The following is a 21,554-nucleotide window of genomic DNA, read 5'->3' as shown; positions in this document are numbered from 1 at the left end:
TCAAGGACATTCCACACAAATTTCCCATATTGGTTACAATCCTCACTTTTATTAATATACCTCCTCAGAGTACTGTTTCATCACCTTATCTAAAGCAATACAGTCAAAGAGCCAATTCAGATCACACATTGCAGTCCTCATAAAACATTTCCTTAAATTCACAAGAAAGTTCTAGGTAACTTCCAACTTTAAAGGAAGTAAAGATACGAAATTAATTCACTGAGTTTTAAAATCTTTGGTTACAGATACGGTAAATGGAAAAGCCCTGGGGAAAATTGATGTAATCAGAGATCTGGGTGTTCAGGTCCACTGTACCCTGAAGGTGGCAACGCAGGTCGATAGAGTGGTCAAGAAGGCATACGGCATGCTTTCATTCATCGGACGGGGTACTGAGTACAAGAGTTGGCAGGTCATGTTACAGTTGTATAGGACTTTGGTTCGACCACATTTCGAATACTGCGTACAGTTCTGGTTGCCACATTACCAAAAGGATGTGGATGCTTTGGAGAGGGTGCAGAGGAGGTTCACCAGGATGTTGCCTGGTATGGAGGGCGCTAGCTATGAAGAGAGGTTGAGTAGATTAGGATTATTTACATTAGAAAGACGGAGGTTGAGGGGGGACCTGATTGAGGTCTACAAACTCATGAGAGGTGTAGACAGCGTGGATAGCAAGAAGCTTTTTCCCCAGAGTGGGGGACTCAATTACTAGGGGTCACGAGTTCAAGGTGAGAGGGGACAAGTTTAAGGGAGATATGCATGGATAGTTCTTTACGCAGAAGGTGGTGGGTGCCTGGAACACATTGCCAGCGGAGGTGGTAGAGGCAGGCACGATAGCGTCATTTAAGATGTATCTAGACAGATACATGAATGGGCAGGGAGCAGAGGGATACAGATCCTTGGAAAATAGGCAACAGGTTTAGATAGAGGATCTGGATCGGTGCACGCTTGGAGGGCCGAAGGGCCTGTTCCTGTGCTGTAATTTTCTTTGTTCTTTGTTCTTATACCTGCCAAAGGGAATCAGTTAGAGCAAGATACTGCCACATTGCCAGAAACTAACATTTTTCTTAATAAAATGAAGACGAGGCAAGCCACATTGTGTTATGAGTCACCAAGTGAATTATGTGTTTAATTGTGTAGAGTGTGCCGTGCACCTGATTCTCTGTGTTATGGGCTCCTGTAGGTTGAAGCTCTGGGCTCTGTTGTCTCGTTCATGAGTGGCTCAGTGTTTCACACACATCAGAAAGTACAGAGTGGGGAAAGTTAGACCACAGACATGAAGCAAATAATTACTTCTTGCATTTCTTTAGGAAAAAAAAATTCAATATGAACATCATACTCACATCCAAAACAACTGATTTCAGAATTGCACAGAACAATAGGCAGAATAATGGAAGACAAAATCAAAGACATTCCATATTCCTATATAAAAGGTTAATCTAAGGGCTTAGATATATATGGACAGATTCATTGAATAAAATTCCTGAAACGCTCAAAGGCTGCCAAATTTTATGCAATTAAAATGAGGCTGAATATTTTCAACCTGTTTATTAAGAGCTAGGTGAGGGTGGGGTAAGGTGCCAGGAGAAGAATCCTATGCCTTCCTACTGTTATGGCATATTGCCAGTGGCAGGATGAATGACGGCAGTGAACCAGTCAGGTGACCAATTCAGGGCTACTTCCAGCTTCATTGGCCCTTTTGTCCGTATTAGAAAGGGTCTCCACCCTGCAGAAAGACCAGCTGTACTGTTGTAGTCCAATTCTCAGGAGGTTGGCTGTTGAAGAGGACTTAAAGTTGGTAATGTGTTGAGAGGGAGCTGTTAAAATTTCTCATTTTCAACCTGGCTGTTTGGATGACTTGCAGCTAGTTTGATGGCATTCTGATGAAGCTCTGTCTAAAAGCAGCTTCTAGCTGACAAGGGAAAAAACACAACGAAAAGGTTTCAACACCATATGGCTTTCACAATTCAAAGCCCTTTTCCAAACAAAGGGTAGCATGTATGTAGATTGAGAATTTTGTGCTGCTGTTTCATGCCTTGAGAGTTTGAAACAGGTGTGTGTTCGCGCTCGTATGTTTGCCGCGGAATGATACATTCAGTTTGATAATCCACTGCTGGATAGTTTCAGAAGGAAAACATTGATTTTATAACAATCTGGAATATTCCTTTGTTCCCTGGATTGGGAGGGGAATGGCTTCAATGTACAAAAAAAGTTAAAAGACCTGAGGGTGGCCATCTTTCGCAACCTTTTTGTTCAGTATTAAAATATAAAAGCATCAAGTGAAAGTCAATAATGTACTGGGCCATGACACCTATTAAAATTAAGTAATGCCTAGTAAACAAACATTTCGTTGCTGAATGGAAAGAACAAAATCAGAAATCTTGTGTAACATTTTGGAAAGGCCATGTTAAATTGCCCATAGTATCCAGGGATGTGTTGGTTAGGTGGATAAGCCATGGGAAATGCAGTGTTGTGGAGAGTCAGTATGGACTCGATGGGCCGAATGATTTGTTTCCACACTGTAGGGTTTCTGTGATTTAACTGAGTCCTTGAGCCAGGACTACATACTTTCTTGATCAGGACAGCTGAACAGATAATTATAAGTATTTAATTTGTTCAAAATTGGAAGTATAAATTAGGAAAAAATACACGTGACCATGTTCTGATCTTTTTAAAGCTATACACTTTTGTTGACTCCCTTCAGAGTAGAGCTACCAAAGCAACCGACATAGATGTGCTTTTTTGATGATCCTATGCAAAAAAGTGTTGGACAACAGCTGCGTAACTGAAGGGCTAACCACAATTATGAGCTTACTTTCAAAAACCTCCATTACAACTGCATTGTTATAAAATATTCATCTTCAATGTTTTTTTAAAAAGATGGCAGTAGTTGTACTTCTAAAGTTTTCCACCTCATTGCCCATTGCTTTTAGCCTGGATACCAGAAACGCTGCAGTGTTGGTACCCATGAATACACATCAGTACAGACTTGCAGTAACTTTAAATCAACCTTAGTTTCTGCACCCCAAAATGGCTACAGGAAAGGTGAGGTGCTCAACTAAAATGAAGTACCATATAGGCCCCAATAGTAATCAATCTTGTACAAGAATAGTCCCAACCTATGGCCCCAAATCCTTTGTTTTCATGTACCTTGAGTTACCTTGTTGGGAGTAGGGTTGGGGGGAAAATTCTAGAGTGTCTTTTTCACAACTGATCTTTTCTCAATTAAAGATCAGAAATGCCAGTATATAGCCTAGGCCAAGTGTTTCCTGCTCAATTCAGGACCAAGGCCAATGGTAACTCTTCCAAAGAGCTGGCACAGGCACAGAGAGCCACATGAATTCCCCCACCCCTCGTGTTGAGAGATTCTATAATAGAGCACTAACTTCCACTCACCCATCACCTCTATTAGTATCTCACTCAGAGATAGCAAGAACTGCAGATGCTGGAGTCAGAGATAACACAGTGTGGAGCTGGAGGAGCACAGCAGGCCAGGCAGCATCAGGGGAACAGGAAAGTTGACGTTTCGGGTCAGGACCTTTCTTCAGAAATGGGGGAGGGGGAAGGGAGCTCAGAAATAAAGAGAGAGAGGAGGGGTGGGGCCGGGGAAGGCAGGTGGGATGGTGATGGTGACCACTGCCTACCTGCAGTTACCCATCATTTCTATTTGTATCTGGTCTTAGGTTTTTATGCACCCCTTTAACTAATTGTACCTAATTGAGAATTGCCCTTACTTACAGATTGCTCCTTGATCTTATCCAACAGTGGGGCAGACTCGATAGATGAAAGGCCTACTGGTGCTCCTATTTCCTATGACCTTATAAATTCTGGTTAGATCCTAATGAGAAATGCTTTCTTAAAAAGGCTCGCACACTCTTCAGTATTTCACTTGGTATAATTATATAAATTAAGTATTTGTTAATTTTAAATTTATTTAAAAATTAGCATGAAAATAGTTTAGTATCATACCCTGCTATAAACTTAAAGAATTATTGATGGAATTGGCATTTTACAAAAAGGACAAATGAACCTAGATGATTGGGAGAACTGATTTGTAAACATGAATAACCTGCGAAACAAAACAATTCACTTATTCTGGTACAGTGTCTCAAATGCGCCAAGTGAGACTGAGTACAATTATCACAGGATATGGGTCAAAGGTATCCAATAAATACAATGAATACCTTATGGAATGGTACAATTCCATGCTTGGTAAAGAACGAATTCTCTTGTGTGGGAATTAAGGAACGAAATCAGTCGGGAGTCCCAAATCATTTCAAGCTGGGAAACCTGGACCTTGTGGGGGAGGGGTTTGTGATAATGTTGTTAAATGATAACAATAACAAATAATGAAAAACAAATTACTGGAATTACATAACCAAGTGACAGAGAACTGGAGGTGGGGGGTGTGTGGTATAATGGAAAATGCAAATGATCACCTTACTCTGACATCAGCAGAGCAGAAAAGATAAGAGATCAGACTAGAAGTATGCATGTAAAGAGATGCCCACAAAATAGAACTGTACTCACTAACCTGTATAGATTAAAAGGAAGAGTGTTACATGACTGAAGGAGTGAGCAAGCGCTACTGTAGGACAAGGAGCCAGCAGTCTCTAACAGTGTACACCTGTTAACACCCACTCAAAGGTATTAAGAAAACATGTCCATGCTAATAGTAATGTGAGCCTAAAGCATAGCATAAAGTAGAAGCTATTGTATTCTTGACATAATTTGACTATTTCATCATGTTTACATCCTTAAAATCAAATACTTGACAGCTTGGTTGAAAGGGGAGCTACATAATTCAATGCAACATGGAATGTCTTAAGCTAAGAACCATTTAGCCACTCTGCAAGTTTTTTTTTCTTTATCCATTCATGCTGAATAGGTTACCCGTGCTATATCATAGAATCCCTACTGTTTGGAAACAGGCCCTTCGGCCCAACAAGTCCACACCAACCCTCAGAGCATCCCACCCAGACCCATCCCCCTATAACCCACCTAATCTACACATCCCTGAACACTACGGGCAATTCAGATAGCCAATCCACCTAGCCTGCACATCTTTGGACTGTGGGAGGAAACCGGAGCACCTGGAGGAAACCCATGCAGACACAGGGAGGGGGAGAATGTGCAAACTCCACACGGACAGTCACCCGAGGGTGGAATTGAACCCGGGTTCCTAGTACTGTGAGGCAGCAGTGCTAACCACTGAGCCACCATGCTGGTCTCTTAAATATATTATACATTTAAGAGAGCATTGCCTGTTGTACCACAATGATCAAATCTGCACAAAAGAATTTTACTCTGCATAATTCCTACACATCAGGCATCGGGGAGCTCAAATCAATGTTCACCACCTGCAAATATCCATTTATACCGGAGACATATTTAGGAATCGTTCAATTACTCAGGGTTACTGGAGTTATTTCAGGCATCACTAATAACCTTAGAGTAAGTCTGATGTCCAGTGGCAGATTTGACTGCAAGACGAAATGTTGATCCGCAGGCTTGATAACCCAGCTGCTTGGATAAATTATAACCTCGTCTACTACACTGTGGGGGAAAGGAAACATTTTCATCACACCACAGGAGGGGAACTGATAAAAGCTTTTTGATGTTATACTTAAGGCACTCTTGGGTCAACATTGCACTCTTTATATATTGCACCTCAATGTGATTTATTAAACTGGCATTTGTTCCCAGGAAAGCAAACACAGTAGAATAATGGAATTTGGCTTTCAAATTCCAAAGAAGAAAACATTTTAGTTCTTTACATTTGCCGTGGCTATTTACAATAAGACAAACCAGCCTTATTGTTTTAAGTGCAGCTCTCCTTTGAAGGGATAACCATTACAAGCATTTCCCCTTAGTCTTCCCCTGTTGCTCTTCAACCTCTTAGTGGCTACATCCAAAAACATATCAGTTTCCACACGTACGCTGATAAAACCCAGCTCTAGTGCACCATCTTTTCTAAATCATCTCCGATTTGACTTATTCTGACGTCCAGTTCTAGAAGGACAGAAATTTCCTCTAATCAAACACTTGCAATACCAAAGCCATCATGTTCAGTTCCTTCCAATAAGTTTACTGGTTAGCCACTGTCCAAGGCTGAACCACTGTTTACAACCTTAGCCTTCTATTTCATCCTAAAATGGTTTTCAATCGCATCTCTGTTTCATTATCCAGACTGCCTACTGTACTTTCATCTCCAAAACATCACCCAACTCTACTTATTTTTAAGCACAACTGCAGTTAAATTCATGAATCTCATTGTTATCACCTGACTTGTCTACTTAAGTACTTTTCACTTTCCATAAACTTGAAGCAAACCAAACTCTCAACTAATTCCGTGCATGATCCTGTACTTGCTGACCTGCACTGGCTTGCAGCCTGACAACGCTTCAATTTAAAAAATTCTCATTATTTCAAATTCCTGCATGGCCTCAGTTCTCTTCATTTCTGTAACCCCCTTTTGCTCCACAATCCTCAGATATCTGCATTCCTCCAATGCTGGGCTGTCGTACATTCCAAATACATATCATTCCATGTCTGGTGACCAAGCTTTCAGCTGCCTCAACTTTCGACTTTGGAGTTCCCCTGCTACTGTCTCGCTATTCAACTGTATTCACACAAGGAGGCTATTTGACGGGAAGGATTTGAAACATTGACACATAGAAACATAGAAACATAGAAAACTGGAGCACGAGTAGGCCCTTCAACCCTCCGAGCCTGGTCCACCATTTAAAATGATCATGCTGGCCATTCAACTCTTTGCCTCTCGTTTTCTTTTCCATTTCTCCTCTGCCATTTTTATATTCAACTGCATTGGAATAATTTGGATTTATAATGGATCATATCTTGTCTTACAAACGTTCAAAGTAAATGACAATAGACAAATTTTTCATTAGACTAGAACAGGCTACTAGGTCCAGAAAACGGCTATCATTCTTGGGATATTTTTTCACATACACATTGAATTGAATATGATCATATCATTATTAAGTACTTGGACCCCAGACGAAAAGCGAATGGCTGTGCATCAGAATTCTGTGCACTAATTCCCATTCTAATACTCTCCAAACAAATAAGCTGGTCTTCCGCTACCGGTGAAAAGCAGGAGACTGAAAATCCCAACTGAACTCTGTTAACAGAGACCTAATACTTGGATGGGCTATGTGCTGTGTGCAAGTGTGTGGCTCTGCTGCCCCTTGATCCTGTATCTTCAGAAATAGCCCAGGAATGGGATGGAGCTGGGTAGCTGGCTCTGGGCTGGTGGCGTTATCCTGCCCAACTCTGATCCCAAGAGACAAAAAAAATTAAGCCCTAAGGTTTACATCATCTATATACTGTATTTGGAAGTTCAATCAAGACAAAATTACAACTGATTCAGTCAGAAGTCTTGCTACACATCAAAACTCTTAGTTTTCAGTTCTTAAAATGAGATATTATTTCCTGTTAGAAACTTGCTGAATGACGGTGTTAATGTGTCATTTGCTCTGAAAATTAACAAAACTCAAAATTAATCTCAGCAAGTAGCTTTAGTCCATGTATAATGTGCTTTCAGTGTGATAGTTTTGACCTTCAGTAGTGACAGCAGAACAGTTTGTGCATCCAAATCTGATCTCCAGTGACAACACTGTGTAATTAGAATTCATTAGCCATATACAAGCATACAAAAGACTCAACAATGTGAATTTACACAGTGGTTTCAACATTGTTTTGCATCTCAGGGGTTACACAGGAGCTTTAGAAAACAAAATATGGCACAGCTACAGAAGCCAATATTAGGGTAGATGGCCAATTTCTTGGCTAAAGTGGCAAATTTTAAGGAGAGGAAGGAAAATGAAAGAGGCAGAGAAGTTTATCTGGTGCTGGATGCCAGATAAGCAGTGAAGTACAGATGGCTGTTGTCAACTCTACAGCATACCTGTCATTCTCTAGATGGCTGCAGTTGCAAGAACACTCAAGCCCCCTTTAAGGGGAGAACAGTTTAACAGCGTTATGCTGTTGTGCCACTATGAACGCAATATGTACAGTTAAAGGAATACACTGCAGAAACTTATTAAAGTTACTTAAACAGCAACAACCTCCCCTGTAACGTTCAGCATGAAGATGACTATGTGTTGCAGGGCTGTGCACCAAGTACTTTTAACTTATATTCCAATATCTTTGTTGTATCAGTTTCTTGGAATTGTCATTTGGTAGCACAGGCTTGAACATAAAAAAGACTAATAAAAAACACTGTCGAATCCTTTCGCCTTGCTCTCAAAGGACAATTCTCAAGAAATACCTACATCAAGGAAAGCAACCATTTTCTACTGTATGAAAAGCATTTGTTGGCAACACAAGAATATAATTAAAAGAAAAAGCTGAAAGTGACAAATCCACTCAGTTTAGCCCAAGTAGGAATTGTAGCTTTATTATATTCTGCTAAAAGATGCACAGTATTGAGCATTAAAATGGCTCAGTAAACAGGAGAATAAGATCATTCTTGCATGTGGATATAGATCTCAGTTTCAGTTTTATAAATCAAGATTATAGGCAACATTATCCAAATGACAATTTTTTTTTCAGCATATTTCAAACAATAACATGGAACATAGCAATTTATTACAGAAAGCTAAGAATCCTAAGAGACATGGTAGGAATTAACCAACTCACTAAACAAGTCTGCATACAAGTACAATAAAAGAGTTTAACATTGGCTTAAAGTCCTCATAAACTAAATTGCTAAACCAGAATTCAACATAATCACTATGATTTATTTAAGTTTAAAATCTTTTGTCACTGATGTGTAGTTCAACAGCTGAATATTAAAGCTGAGAAAAATATAATTGAATCCAGCAACTTATTAAATCTCTAAAACTAAGCACTTACCGCCCATTGTCACGACCTACACCCCACACACGAATGCTGACAATTGGTTGGGAATGAAGAACAGTACGATCCATGGGGTCAATTAGGTTCAACATATTATTTTCTAGAATGAGGTACATGTCTTTACCCTGAAATTTAACAATAATATGAATTATTTAAGACTACTTGCCATTTCTCAGGTTGTTCAATTTCATCATGCTGCCAATAAAACGCCAATACTTTATACCGGTTTTATTGCCAACTCGGAATTATAATTGAAAGGTTATGGGAAACCAGTTTATCAACTCTTTGATATTTCTTGCTTCTCAGGATTATAAAGCATATACTTGTACATTTTCCTCTGTCTTGAACCTCTTGTGCATCCACCTAAACTCTATCCCACTTCTGGCACCACATAGCATATTGTCACAAATTTCCTCCACGGCCCTTCTAGATCTCCATTACCATCTTCTCTTTGTCAGAGGTTCCTTAAAACTCACCATGTCTAGACTATTGGTCAGTGCTCCCTACATGTCCTTCAGTGGTTCACTCCTTTTTGTCACCAACAGCTCAGTGAGACACCTTGGAACATTTTTCCATAACATTGCCAACACTGTAGAAACTTAAGTTGTTGGTGTTGGTACAATTAACCCAGGTTTGGCGAGCAATGAAGTAGATTTGCTCAACCATAATAATGTTTAAATTTGCTATAACCAGAAATTAAAACTAATTTTTAGTTTTAATATCTCTTACCTCTCCCCAAATTCCAACTGTGTCCCTGATGTCATTTTTACAGTAGGAAAGCTGCCGGATACAGTTATTCACAGCAACACTGCTCTTGCCAGGTGCCAGGTCTTCCTCCGCCATTTCTACCCAACCCAGGGAACGTACAGCAAAACACTGCAATTGGAAATGAATACACAATACATCAATACAACACTGAAAACTTTCAGTGACAGAATTAAAATTTAGTGGATCTTAAAAAAAGGTACGGTTTAATTTGATGTTTTAAAAGAAATAAATCAGTTTCATCAAGTACAATATACTGTGATATTATCGACTTCAGAACTTTAATAACTATAGATGGACTGAATAAATCAACAAAGATAAATTGATATACATGGATTGAAAGAAGTAGCAATAACTCTTTGTCTGGAATAATGCGTTTCTTGAGATGAAAGGGACAAGAGAAACTGTTATAGAGTTACAGCATCATGTGAATTAACCATCGCTAGGAAGGGGGAGTTACAGAAACAACATAAATAACCTGCTTCCTGGAAGAAAGGGGATAATACTTATTTGATAATCTGCTGCCTCATGACAAATGGGCAATTAAACCTGCCTTCAGAAGTAATGTTCTGAAGTAAAGGGGTTAATTGCAGGAAAATACTGTGTTTTAAACAGACAGCTCACCCCAAATGTAACAAGGAACAAAGGAGCTATTTTTGATAAGACGACAAGCTGCAGACTTGAAGTCTCCAAAATTACAATCAATGTTGGGGATGAAAGAACCCAAAAGGATGTCAATAATGTCACACTGCAAATTTGAAAGAAAGAAAACTGTATAAGAATCCAACACCAGAACAACCCAATAGCAGAACTTTGAAGAACAACACTGCAGAAGGACGAACCTGGAAACTTCCAGGGACAGACTACATTGGTTGAACACCTGTCCAGATTTCACCATTAATTGGGTAATAGCTAAGTTGGATCGCAAGCTCAAACTTGCTTACTTGAGGAGTCTTAAAAAAGTATAAATTATTGTTTCAGTACGACTGTGAGATTTCTTAATAAGTATCCAAATTAAAAGTAACTTGTGGCGATTTACTCAAGGTTAAAGACTTCCTTATATCAGCCTTGCTACCAAGCCGGTTCAGATTTGCATCCATATTGAAAGACTGATTAGTCAACAAAGATCATTTAAGAGCTATTAATACATTCTCAAAAGCAATCAATCAGTTGTAACAGGACAAATGATAGAGGTACATGAGTAATTGAGGACTGATGGAATGAAACAACTTTAGCATTTTAGAGCTAGGCAAAATTGTTGTTAATCAGTTTGAGAATAGAACACTCCTTAGAACTCCATGTGAAATCTGTTGATAATGGAATCAGATTAATGAACTTATTGTACAGCCCAATAAATAAAACAACAGCACATAGCACAGACTGTAACATCATGTATGATTCCCAATTTCAAAAGAAACTGTTAGGGCAGTATGGCCCTCAGCTGGTTAGTCATTCCAGTCCAATCCCATTCCCATAGACAGGTGCAAAGACAACTGTGACTGGCAAGTACAACTGGCATTCTTGAGCATCAGGATCATTCCTTTTCTTGATAAAATTTTATTTATAACCCTGGTCTAAATAATAAATTATTTCAACAATACTCATGGTGGAATGCATTTAGCAATTCTTTTGTGAGCAAATCATATGCAAGGCAAATCATATGCAAGGCAAATTACTATCTTAAAGTAAGGCTTTAAAATTAATTATTGAAGACAAATTTCACTGTATTTATTACAAAATATCAAGATATTGATCAGCCAGTCTTTTCAACTTTGTCTGCTAACTATTAAGTATGATCTTGGAAATACAATTTTGGATGATCAGTATGTGTAAAAGGAGATACTCTGAGTGCATTCTCTTTGTCACAACTGTTCCAAATGGTTACACCTTTATAATTATAATACTGTAAAAGATACAATCAAGTTGTTTTAAAACAAGAAAGATATTGCCCAAACCAAAGCTTGGCTTGTGGTATGGAACCAAGGGTATTGGTCCAAGATTCCAAAATACTCATGCGGTTCACAATGAATTTTGAATTTTTCATTTCAATGGAAGTAATAACTTTTTAAACCAGCGTTTTCAATAATTTAGTGGCATAAATAAGTCCATTTAATGTTATTAAAGAATGATAAAATTATTAACATTACAAAAAAAGAAAGTTCTTCAAAGTTGACTTCAAGAATTGAACATGCTTTCAGTGAAATGCAAAAGAGTCTTTTCAGTCAGGATAAAAATGAGACTTTTATCAAATTCTGCAGTATTTGGTCAGCCTGTTCATTCTTTCCTCCATGAAAAGAAAACTACTGTGCTAGTCTTTTAGTACATTTACATATGACAATATAGTTACGTATCTAATTATCATAGTATGGTTACAACACAGGAGACCAAATGATTGTCATTTTCATGCTGGCTCTCCAAAGATACATATCTAAAAACACTTTTGCAATATTCTTATATCATATGGCTTGATGCCACAGATTGAATTTACATTCAAGACATAGTGGTCAAGGATAGGCCTTGACAAGAACTACATTCAGGCTTGGACTTCAATTATACATTAATGCTAAACGTTGCTATACATTGTAATCAAATCTATACCAAGCTCTAACATTAGAGTCGTAACCTTCATGTGTTCATCATGTCCATGTGCTCCTAAGACTCTCTATCATTCTCGAGTATAGGCTAGTTTATAGTTTAGTCTAGCTTTAACACCATTTATGCTCAATGATGTGAAGCTGTGTGACATCATTACAAGGTTGCTCCAAGGTCCTGAAGCACTTGCGCAACAGATTTGGATTGGAATACGAAAGGAGTTTTGTTAAAATGGTACAATTTCCAAAAAGATCATTGATAACTTAGGGTGCCACCTCATTACATGAAAGAAACCGTATGAGTCACTCAAGTTTGCTGTGGCTTTACATAACTAATTTACACTGTCTCACAGAGCTTGAAGCAACTTGCTAAATGAGGTTTCAGGAATGTAAATATGTGAGGAGTACTAGAGAATATGTTTTTTTTTCCTCAGCCTGCAATTTCAGCCACAACAAGAGCACTGATGGGGGAGAAAAGAAAACATAATCTCCGTGGGAATTTGTAAACAATTGCAACATATATTGGTCCAGAATAGATTAGTGGAATTTTTTTTATAGTACAGTAGTACATGGTTATGTATAATTGAATCAGTATTTGATTACATCTGAATTCTATTCAGCCAGTTGATCTGTTAAGTTAAAATAGTAGGAAAAAAAACTTGCAACAATTGGCTAGAGAGCTTTAATCACCAATATGCATTTTCTAAACAAAACGTTACTGTTCTTGTGTTGTGGGAGACACTGCCAAAGCTACTGCCGTTCGCTGAATTTACTTGTCAGGGATATGGTGGGCCTTATCCAGTCCTGCTGCTAAAATGAAATTTCAGGATTGACCCAGTGACAAAGGACCAGCAACGCATGTCCAGTTTGGGACAGAACTCAACTTGGATGGGTACTTGGAGATGGTGTTCCTGTGTCACTGCTACTTCTGTCTTGGTGATAGAGATTACACAAGAGGAAGGTAAAGTAAAGCTTGACAATTTGCTGCAAGGTATCCTGCTGCAGACAGGATCTACTGATGTAAAGGTTGGAAAATATATCCATTGGAAGGTGCGTCAATCAGGGAAATTGCATTGTTCCAAATTGTATTAGGCTACAGAGGGTTCTGGTTGCGCTGATGCAAAGGGATTAGTGAATATTCCATCACACACGCAGCTTGAGTTTTGGAAATTATAGAGGTTTCAAAGAGTCAAGGGAATCCTCTTGCTAACACACACAGTGTTTGCACTCTTCTTGTGGCCTGTGTATTTAAAAGGCTAGACCAATTATGTTTCTAGGTAACAGAGACCCATAGGACAGTGTTCGTGGGGAGATCAGCAGTGGCATTGTTGTCAAAGGCCAGGGAAGAAAGCCCAGCTTTCTGCAATTCAAGATGTTAATTTCTTGACTTGTATGGCAGAAATGTTACCTACGTGCTGAGTGATATCTGAGGCTGCGACGAATGACCTCTAACAACCTGTTTCTTTTGGATTCCACATTTGTTGGTACTAAGCAACACACTTGTACTGGAATGGATTGGTTAATGAAGAAACGGTTGGTAGGGTGCTTGGGTAGTTGCAGACCACCGAAGTTTAGTTGTGTCTAATGGGTTCAGTCTGCAAAGAAATTAACAGCTGGGGAAATTGCCATATTCTCATTTAAATGCAAGCAAAGAAGTCCTTTTGTTACAAACTTGAGTCCCAAAAAGTCTCCCATATTTACATTCTGACTTTAGTGTTTTACCAAAGCTGAGAATACATTGTTGTGATACTGAAGTTGCTCTTAAAGATACTAAAGGTTAATGCACTGAAGGGAATAGCCTGAAGAATCGATATGGAAATAAAAGGGTTCACTGCAAATATTGTTACTTCAAAAACAAGTTAAAACTGAATAGCACAGGCAATTTAAAATAGCTGTGAGATTGTGACTGCACAATACTGCCATCAAGTGGGTATCTGTTAATAATAGGTAGACAAACAGGAGACCGGAAGAACACAGCAGGCCAGGCAGCATCTGGAGGAAAAGAGCAGTCCTTTTTTCGGGTATTACCCTTCTTCAGGACTGTGTTCTTCCAGGCTCTTGTTTGTCTACCTGGATTCCAGCATCTGCAGTTTTTTTGTCTCTAATCTTTTAATAAGTGGGCCAGATTTTGTTGTAGGAGAGCAACCCACTGAGAATGCTACGAGTTATCCTTCAGATCAACAGCAGTTGAACTTTCAGGCCTGTCATAGCGCACCAAGAGAAACACGGCATCTGGGGCCTCTGACAGAATATCTCCTTAACTAGCGAGAATTAAAGACTGGGGATTAAATACAGAAAGGAACGAGAAGGATGATGAATAAAAGAAAATTAATTCCATGTCAAATTAGTAATTGAAAGAGAGGCAAATAAACTAAAACAAGGGGTGAAAAGACTGGATTAAAGAGGAGAGAAAGGAAAAGGGAAAAATATTTTAAAAACTTACCATCTCAAAAAATTCAAAACCTGACTGAATGGGGTTCCACACTCATAACAGTTAATGTTTAGTGTCAGGGGTGACTCGCAGCAATTTTAATTTTTTTAAGAAGATTCTTGTGCTCATAGCTACCCTCAAAATTTATTGGCAGGTTTCATTCATACCTACCATACAAATACAACAGCTTCATGCTATTCAATGCACATTCAAGCTGAGGCAGACAACAAATGGCATTCTGTAAAGCTGGATCTTTGCAAATGGTGGAGCAGGTCAAGTTGGACAGAACCCTTCGAGCATTCACATTTAAGTTTGCAGCTACTCCTCACTTTGAGTTGCTGTATCAGTTACACTTAATTAACAGCTAGTGCCAGTTGTCTGACTGCTGTTAAAGGAACAATTTCTTGCTCAATATTTAACAGAGAGATGGCGACATGTCTGTCCACAAACCACAAAACTTAATTTACACTTTTATTCAATATCAACAAGTTTGGCCATTTCAACGATCAGCATTCCCATGTAATATCAGTTCAGATTAACAAGTTGAACATCACAACTCCTGATCTTTCAACGATGATATTCTCAGCAAAACAAACTTCCATTTCAAGTAAATTCATAGAATAAAGTGAAAGCTACAAATAGCGCTAGATTTTTCACTGAATATAATTGAGTGAAAAATCTAGTCCAGTATAACTCACATAAGGCCAATTTGTAACCTATGACATTTGCAAATGGGCAAGCTGTAGTTTTCATTTAGCCCATTTTTCCATAAAGCAGGGATATATTTTTGTTCGAAGTGGCTGCCAGTGTAGTCCAGGAGTATAGCTGATCATTAAGGTATTAAGTCAGTGAACAGCAGTTTTACTTGCCTCATTAGTTCTCAAGTTACCACCATCCTTTAAAAATAAAAGCAGTGACTGACTATACACTTCAATTCCAAGCACAACAATACTTGGTCCATGTCGGAGTTATACAGTCACAATCATGCAGCATGGAAGTACCCCTTTGGTCCAACTCATCCATGCCGACAAAGTTTCCCATGAATGAAAAATTAGAAGAGACAATATCAAATACAAACAATTTGACCTTGCAACACAGACAGTGACAATTTTATTTAAGGTGAACATTAAAATATGTGTTTCAATAATATAAAATTAATATAAATTTTGAACACAAGAACAGAACATATATATGCTACTATGTAAGACTTTAATTTAAGGTAGTTTATCCTCAAAATAGGATCACCTTGACCCTGACAAAATATTCGATAAAATGCCATTCTTATGCTCTTAAATTCCAGACTAAGCCAACTTTCTCAATTCATTTGCTGAAGCAGCATAATCAGTCAATTATTCAGCAGATAGCTCACATCTACAATGAAGATTCTGTATTTTTAGGAGAATAGCTACCGTTTAATTATTTTGTGGGCAGAGATAACGCATTGTTGACATTAATAGAGGTCTGCCCTCTATATAATAGTGGGCTTAGTCAAGATGAAATTCAGATTTTCAGTCAGGTAGCTGAATTTATTTTCTTTAAGGGATTCATTTGATTGTTTACACATTTTGAAATAATTTGCAGATTATTCTTTCAATTTTTGTCCATTATATATACACGTTTACTCAGATAAGACATAGAGGTATGAATGGAGAGGGAACCTGTGTTATTGGTGCAATGAATGGCTTTGTCTGATTGACACTTGTATAGAATTGTCGAACAGCATTTTATTCCAAAGAAAATTTCTGAAAGAGTGCTTTCTCCCTTCAGCATTTCAGGACTTGCGACTGTCACAACATGACTGGCCACAGATTCTACGCTGTCCACACACAGGACAAACCCTACTTCGGCAGTTGCAGGGAGGAGCATGGATTTAAAAAGCCCAATGCAGTTCTGGCCATCCAATCAGTTGCCTTAAAGCTACCATTTTCTTACAGGCCATATTATGGCCTCCAGAATGGAGGCCCTGCCAGCTAGGCAAATCAAAAGAACGGCCAATTAACTTAGTGAGATCTTTATTGGGTAATTGCCACTTGATCCAGATATTCACCTGCTCGAACACATTTTTTCAAAACCCTGCTGAACCTGTCAGCTGACACGTTGGTCACCAGCAGGAAATGCCCGGCCCATCCACCTCTGGTCTCTCCCCCTTTGAAAGGCTGGATTTTAGTTATATTTTTACACAACTCTTTTGGGAATATTAGAATATAATGTAAAGTCAATTACTGATTTGGCTCCATTCATCATTTTCATCATAGCAAGCATATTCAAAAGGATCAGAAGAGGAATTATTGTTATTATATAAACAATGCTATTCTGCTCTCCCTATCTTTCGCAATGAGTGTGAAAAGGAGCATGTACAAAAATACTTTGTATAGATTAAAAAAAGATGATGAAGATCAATCAAAAGTGGACGTTTAAGACTTACTTTGTTTGTGGCCATGTTTTAATACAGAATCATTTAACGCAGGCATGGAAAGGAGCCATTCGGCCCATTATGCCTGCACTGGTCCTATTATCTAGTGCCAATTTCTTGCCATTTGTCCACATTCCTGCACACCATTATTGACAGTTAATAAATTGGAATCTCTTTTTCTAGGCCAAATGCTTTCCTTTGGCGTGTGGTGACAGCCAGGCGTTTGACTTTCCATAAGACCTTAGTTCACTGACATGACCGTTCAGAAGACTCTTTTATAATCATAGAATCCCTACGGTGAGGAAGCAGGCCTTTCAGCCCACTGAGTCCACACTGACCATCTGAAGAGCATCCCACCCAGACTCGCCACTGTAACTCTGCATTTTCCATGGCTAATCCACCTAGCCTTTACATCTTTTGACTGTAAGAGGTAACACACGCAGATACAGGGAGAATGTGCAAACTCCACATGGACAGTCACCTGAAAATGAAATCGAACTCAGGTCCCTGGTGCCATGAACCAGCAGTGCTAACCACTAAACCACCATCCTGCCTTTTTGGAAGAGATATGTATATATTCCTTGGGGAGGCAATGGCCTAGTGGTATTATCGCAGACTGTTAAACCAGAGACCTGGATAACATTCTGGGGACCCAAGTTCAAATCCTGCCACGGCAGATGGTGGAATTTGAATTCAATAAAATATATATGGAATTAAGAATCTAATGATGACCATGACCCCATTGCCAATTGTCAGGAAAAAACCCATCTGGTTCACTAATGTCCTTTAGGGAAGAAAACTGCCATCCTTACCTGGTCTGGCCTACACGTGACTCCAGACCCACAGCAATGTGGTTGACTCTGAACTGCCTTCTGGGCAATAAATGCTGCCTGGTCAGCAATGCCCTCATCCCATGAATGAATAATTTAAAAAAGGTGGTTCTGCCAATTTTAATATGATCATTTATGTATATATGTCAACACTGAATAAAGAAACTCTTGGCAGTTCATGATCTTTCAATCTAATAGAATGAATTGTGACTGTTCAGATTATATTTTGAAGTAACTTAATATTGTACATTATACAGCTTAAATACAATTATGAACTTTTAAAGAAGAAACCAGATGCTGTAATGCACTGGAAAATGTAACAATTTTTGAAGCAAAAGTGAGAACAATGAAGTAGATAAAATGATGACAGAATGCTTGACTCATTAATTGAACCATCCACTAGCAAAGTGCCACTACTGACTGTAATGCTCAGGGATGAACCAAAACCCATTATACCGTTCAATGCAATTACAGCCTTGTACTTTGCACATTTAAAAAGTAATGATTTTTTTTCACATTTCACGCAAATCAGAAATGTATTATGTATATATGAAAATGGAACTTGCAGCACAAAATAATAAATTAATAAAGTAACCATATGGACATTTTTTAAAAAAAATCACTTTTGACATTTTCTCTAAAGTAAAAGGCAGCATACTGAATTCATAAATAACTGCTGCATTATTTATCTGCAATCCTTTTCAAAGTCAGCAAGTGCATTTTAATGCTATCGTTGGCACTTAGCCAAAATTCTGCTGCAGATGCCCATCCTGGAGTCAGCCATTGTAGTCTGTGGCAGCAATATTTCAGTCTTGCAGATTGAGAGCTGGCAGTAGGAAAAACACCATCCTTGCTTGACAATCAGTGGCGATCAGTAAATCTGACTCAATTTTTCAGCACCAATTTTGCTCTAACCTCAGAGGGAAATCAAGACGCATAAATAACATTGGAAGCAATGCTGCAAGGAAAAACATGTACTGTTGTACTGAAACAGGCCCCTAACCTTTAATGCCCAGCTAAGTTGGGACTTTTTACCCGTTACTTTTTAAAAATATTATCGTAAGTTTAATCTCCATCCTTCTGGAACTGGGATCATACACGCACCTTTACAAGTATTGTTTATAATGTCACAATTGTGTGCCTACTATCAATACTATTTGAGTTTAGTAGCATCAGTTGGTGCCAGATATCAAGTCCACTGCCAATATCTTCCAGAACTGACCTCATACCTCCCAATGGCTATTTATTTAATGCCATCATTCAGGGCTGCAACTGAAATGCACTTGTGACCTAAATGGAACATTCACATCTTTCCAAGTATACCCCAGCTGCTTTACCAATCTTTTTGATGGCAGACTTGGTAAGGGGAGGCATGAAGTGAATCATTATGTTGCTTTACCTTTCAGTAAGTGGACATATCACTATGATTGAATTCATCTTGTTCAATTGGTACAGCTTGTCTATCCAGAAAAATGTGAGATAATGAATATGCTGTCCTTCCCCACATCAATGAATTGTTTTGCTGGGCTTAAACTAACAACCTTCCTGTGTTCTCGTTCTCAGCCTGGTGAAAGTGTGCCATTACAGGTTGCTGTTTAAAAACCTGACCTTATATCATGTTCTGAGCCCAGCAGGCTGCTGGTGTCTGTTTTTTTTATGATCTACATTTTTAATCAAATAAGAATGTTTGTACTGGATACGCTGCTTTACAATCTTTGCAATGAATGTAGTTAAACATTTTCTGAAAATAGGATTCTGAATGGTCAAACATATTATAACACCTAATTGTATTTAATCCATTCTACAAAAACAAAATAGGGTAACAATCCTAACAAAGGATGACATCAATACATAATAGGAGAGAATCTTTGTTCAAAAGGTTAAGATGCAAAATCAGCTTGGGGGCAGCCACGTAATAGTGAGGGGGAAAAATAAACAAACTCCAAACTGTAGCACAGCAAACATTTTATTGACTGGCAACTATGGAACCAGGAGCATGCTGACTGATCAAATATTCTGGTTGATCATACCCTCAACTGACTACTCAGACATTGCTGAGATCGCGATAGTACAGTAAACCTCTGGTATTTCAGGGTTGTTTTTGCCGGTTTAATTGAGAGTGCCAGTTAAAACAAACTTTGCTGTACTAATACTGGGTTTGGTATAAATTTAAAAAATTAGAGATGTATATAATGTTGGTAATGCAATAATAATGGCTGACTTCAATGTGCATTTGGATTAAGCTAACCAAGTCAGCACTAATGCTTTGGAGGATAAATTTCTGGAATGTGTATTAGATAGCTTTCAAGGACATGCGTTGAGCAGCCAAATAGGGATTGGGCCCTTTTCAATTTGGTGATATGTAATGAGAAAGGGCTAATTAATAACTTTGAGGTAAAGGAGCTTTGGGAAAAAGTAACCGTAATATGATAGAATGTGAAGAATACGAAGTTTGAAAGTGAAATAGTTAATTCTGAAACTTGTCTCTTAAATCTACTAAGAGAAAACTATTGAAGGATTGAGGAGCAAATCGACTAGGATGGATTTACAAAATGCCTAGTGGATGGTCCACTTAGACCTACTCCAGAGTCCATCAATATCATAGATGCCAGTCTACAAATACTGACACACTTCATGTGATAAGAAGAAATCAGTGAAGAAACTAGATACTACAAAGGCCATGTCCCAGCCAACATTGCAGCAATCTGAAAACTTGAGCTTCAAAACTAGCTGCATCCTACCTAAGCTATTCCAGCACACCTACAACACTGGCATCAATCTGACACAATGGAACATTGCCGAGCTATATCCTGTACACAAAAAACAAAATCGGGCAAATACAACCTAGCCAATTACCACCTCATTGGTCTACTCTCAATCATCAGCAATTTTTGAAAAATTCATTTTTGTGGGATGTGGGCGTCGCTGGCTGGACAGCGTTTCTTGCCCATCCCTACTTGCCTTTGAGAAGGCGGTGGTGAGCTGCCTTCTTGAACCGCTGCAGTCCTCCTGCTGTGGGTTAACAATGCCATTAGGGAGGGAATTCCAGGATTTTGACCCAGCGACAGTGGAGGAACGGCAATGTATTATCAAGTCAGGATAGGGAGCAGCTTGGAGGGGAACTTGAAGGTGGTGGTGTTCCCATATGTCTGATACCCTTGTCCTTCTAGATGGAAGTGGTTGTGGGTTTGGAAGGTGCTGCCTGAGGATCTTTGAATTTTTGCAGTGCATCTTGTACATAGTACACACTACTGCTGCTATTAAGCATTGGTGGTGGAGGGAGTAGATATTTGTGGATGTGGAGTCTGTCAAGCGGGCAGCTTTGTCGTGGATGGTGTTAACCTTCTTGAGTGTTGTTGGAGCTGCACACATCCAGGCAAGTGTGGAGTATTCCATCAGACTCCTGACTTGTGCCTTGTAGATGATGGATAGGCTTTGCGGGGGGTCAGGACTTGAAAAAAATGATGGGAGGGGTTGTCAACAGTGCTATCAAGTGGCACTTGCAAAGAAGTAAACTGCTCACTGATACTCAGAGATAACAAGGTGTAGAGCTGGATGAACACAGCAGGCCAAGCAGCATCAGAGGAGCAGGAAGGCTGACGTTTCGGGCCTAGACCCTTCTTCTGAAGAAGGGTCTAGGCCCG

General features: G+C 38.9%; 1 protein-coding gene across 4 annotated transcripts in view; it reads right to left on the bottom strand.

Moving 5' to 3' along the window:
* The window catches only part of apbb2b (amyloid beta (A4) precursor protein-binding, family B, member 2b), a 159,770-nt gene that overhangs the window by 52,546 nt on the left and 85,670 nt on the right, over nt 1-21,554 (bottom strand). For all 4 annotated transcript variants that reach the window (XM_048602834.1, XM_048602810.1, XM_048602820.1 and 1 more), the window contains 2 exons: nt 9,610-9,756; nt 8,878-9,005 (listed from right to left, as the gene is read on the bottom strand). In XM_048602834.1, coding sequence (XP_048458791.1) covers nt 8,878-9,005; nt 9,610-9,756 — 275 coding nt within the window. The remainder of the gene's footprint in view (nt 1-8,877; nt 9,006-9,609; nt 9,757-21,554) is intronic.

Source organism: Rhincodon typus, chromosome 1, assembly GCF_021869965.1.
Source record: "Rhincodon typus isolate 14 chromosome 1, sRhiTyp1.1, whole genome shotgun sequence".
In the NCBI taxonomy this organism is placed as follows: Eukaryota; Metazoa; Chordata; class Chondrichthyes; order Orectolobiformes; family Rhincodontidae; genus Rhincodon; species Rhincodon typus.
This window is presented reverse-complemented; position numbering and strand designations above follow the sequence as displayed.